Consider the following 2,500-nt stretch of genomic DNA (forward strand, 5'->3'; position numbering starts at 1 on the left):
GAGAAAGGGAGGTGTGAGAGGAGGCAAATGGAGAGGAAAGGAGGTGAAGGAAGGAAGGAAGGGGGAGGAAGGGGGAGAAAAGGAGGTGGAGAATGGGGTGAAGGCGGGGAAAAGGGAAGAAGGGATGATGAAAGGAGAAGTGATAAAAAGGGGAAAGAGCGAGGATGTACATGAAATGAGAGAAGGAAGGAGCGAAATTGGGGTAAAGAGGGGGAGAGGAGAAGCAAAGGGAAAACGGGGAAAAGAGGGAGATGAAAGAGATGAGAAACGGAGAGGGTAAGAGAAGGAGATAAAAGTTGGGAGATAAAAAGGAGAGGAAGAAGGGATAAAAGGGAGAGAAAAAAGAGATAACAAGAAGAACAGATAAAAGGGAGGGAGAAAAAATGAAAGGGAAACGAAGGAAAAAGAAAAAGGAGAAGAAGAAACAGCAAAGCAGAGGAAAATTCCACACGCGGGAGGTGGGGAGGGGACGGGGAGTAAGAGGGGGAGGGGGAGAAAGAGGGGAAGGAAGAGGGGGAGGGACGAAAGGGGGGAAATGCAGCACAATGATCAAGCAAAAGTTGGACAGCGTGGAAACTAAATCGGAGGGCGAGGTGGAAGTACAGAGGGAAGGGCAGCAGAAAAGAGGGGGGGGGGAGGAACAGTGGAGAGGAAGAAGAATGAGGAGGAAGCTAAGGGGAAGGGAGGAGGAGAGATGAAGGGGAGAGGCGAGGAGGAAGAGAGCAACTCAATCAGAATGAAAGACTGAGAGGGAGGCCAAGAGGGCCATGGACCGTGCCGCCACTCCAAGAGAAGGGCGCAGGGGGGCGGCCGCCCGTGCCGTCGACTCACCATAGAGGTTGGGCGGGCTGGCGCAGGTGGGCGCGTCGACGGTGAGGGTGGCGTTGTCATCGGCGGCGATCCGGGAGAGCCACACCATGGAGCAGTTACAGTGCAGGGGATTCCCCGACACCATGAGGCTCGCCAGCTGCTGGAGAGGGACCTGAGGAAGGCGCAGCAGAAGGGGCCCGGTTAATGGCTGCGTAAGTGGCTCCTCATATGCGAGTGTCTCCAAAACTATTTCGTGAGTTAAAAGAAATGATAAATTGAAAAAGAAAATGATGAAAAAAAAAGTTAATTAACCTCGAAGTGTAATGAGAATACAGGGGCTCGGAGAACGTGCGAGGGACACGCTTCAAGAAACTGTAATCGTATAATTTTCTTTTTTTTCACTTAATATTATTACTGCTGGGGGAAATGCATTATTGGAATTACGAAACGCGGAGAGGTAATATACCAGAACACTTCCCTAAAAATGGCAAGAGCAATATCAATCTGGTTCCGCGCCCTTAATACATTTCCATTTCACGGAAGAATGAGAAAATGTCCGCTCGCACACAACCCTTCCGCCCAGTCATGTTGAAATTGGCACGTTGGACGTGGAGGGACTCTTACCTGCGTGGGCGTGATGTGCAGCAGGCCGCACGCCCGCAGGTCCACGTGCCGCAGGTTGAGGAGCGAGGTGAGCGTGGTGGGGGCGAGGGAGGCGAGGCGCGGGTTGTGGCTCAGCACCAGCGTCTCCAGCTGGACCGTGCTGAGGAAGGCCTCGCTGCTGACCCTGCTGAGGCGCGGGCACCGGGACACCGTCAGGCTCACCAGCGAGGCCAAGCCGTTGAAGCCGTCCTCGGGCAGCTCCTCAAACAGGTTGCCGCTCAGGTCGAGGTCCTGCAAGTCGGGCAGGCCGCTGAAGGACAGGGTGGGCACCTGCTCCAGCCTGTTGTCGGCCACGGCGAGGCGGCGGAGCTCCGAGAGGCCCCAGAAGGCCGCCGGGTTGACGGCGCTGATGTTATTTTTGTCGAGGCGGATGTAGGCGAGGTTGGCGGCGCCCTGGAAGGCGCGGCCAGGCACTTGGGAGATCTGATTGTCGCTGAGGTCCAGCTCCAGGAGGGACGACAGGTTCAGCAGGCTGGAACTGGGCACGCGGTCGAACAGGTTGCCGCCCAGGTTCAGCGTCCACAGGCTGGGCAGCGCGGCAAAGGAGCTCTCGCGCAGGGTCTTCAGTCTGTTGTTGGAAAGGTTGAGCTCGATGAGGCTGACGAGGCCGCGGAAGGCGCCGTCGTCCACGCTGGAGATGAGGTTGTCGTTGAGGAGCAGCACGCGCAGCCCCGCCAGCCCCTCCAGCGACGCCGCCTCCACGGCGCTCAGCTTGTTGTGGCTCACGCGCAGCTCCGCCAGGTTCTTCTGCGACTCGAAGTTCTTGGCGCCCAGTGTCGCGATGTCATTGTGCGAGATGTCCAGCTCTTTCAGGTCCGTGTAGAAGACGAGGGCGCGCGACAGGGCCTTGATGCGGTTGCGCGTCAAGAGAATGGTCTGCACGCGGGGGTTGAGGAGGATCGGCACTACCTCCAGGCTCGTGTTCTGGCAGTTGACGGTGAGGCTGGCGTCGTCGCAGTCGCAACCGTTCGGGCAGAAGGCCTCCGTCGCCGCGGGGAACGAGCACAGTACAGCTAAAGATAATATC

The 2,500-nt window shown here is 57.2% G+C and overlaps 1 protein-coding gene across 1 annotated transcript in view; it reads right to left on the reverse strand.

Annotated features, from left to right (window-relative positions):
- Positions 1-2,500, reverse strand: part of LOC125046597 (leucine-rich repeat neuronal protein 3-like) — a 79,675-nt gene that overhangs the window by 7,444 nt on the left and 69,731 nt on the right. The window contains exons 3-4 of the mRNA XM_047644449.1: positions 1,435-2,500; positions 832-982 (exon numbers count right to left, since the gene is read on the reverse strand). The exon at positions 1,435-2,500 is cut by the window's right edge and continues 827 nt beyond it. Coding sequence (XP_047500405.1) covers positions 832-982; positions 1,435-2,500 — 1,217 coding nt within the window. The remainder of the gene's footprint in view (positions 1-831; positions 983-1,434) is intronic.

Source organism: Penaeus chinensis, chromosome 1 (assembly GCF_019202785.1).
Source record: "Penaeus chinensis breed Huanghai No. 1 chromosome 1, ASM1920278v2, whole genome shotgun sequence".
Taxonomy (NCBI): domain Eukaryota; kingdom Metazoa; phylum Arthropoda; class Malacostraca; order Decapoda; family Penaeidae; genus Penaeus; species Penaeus chinensis.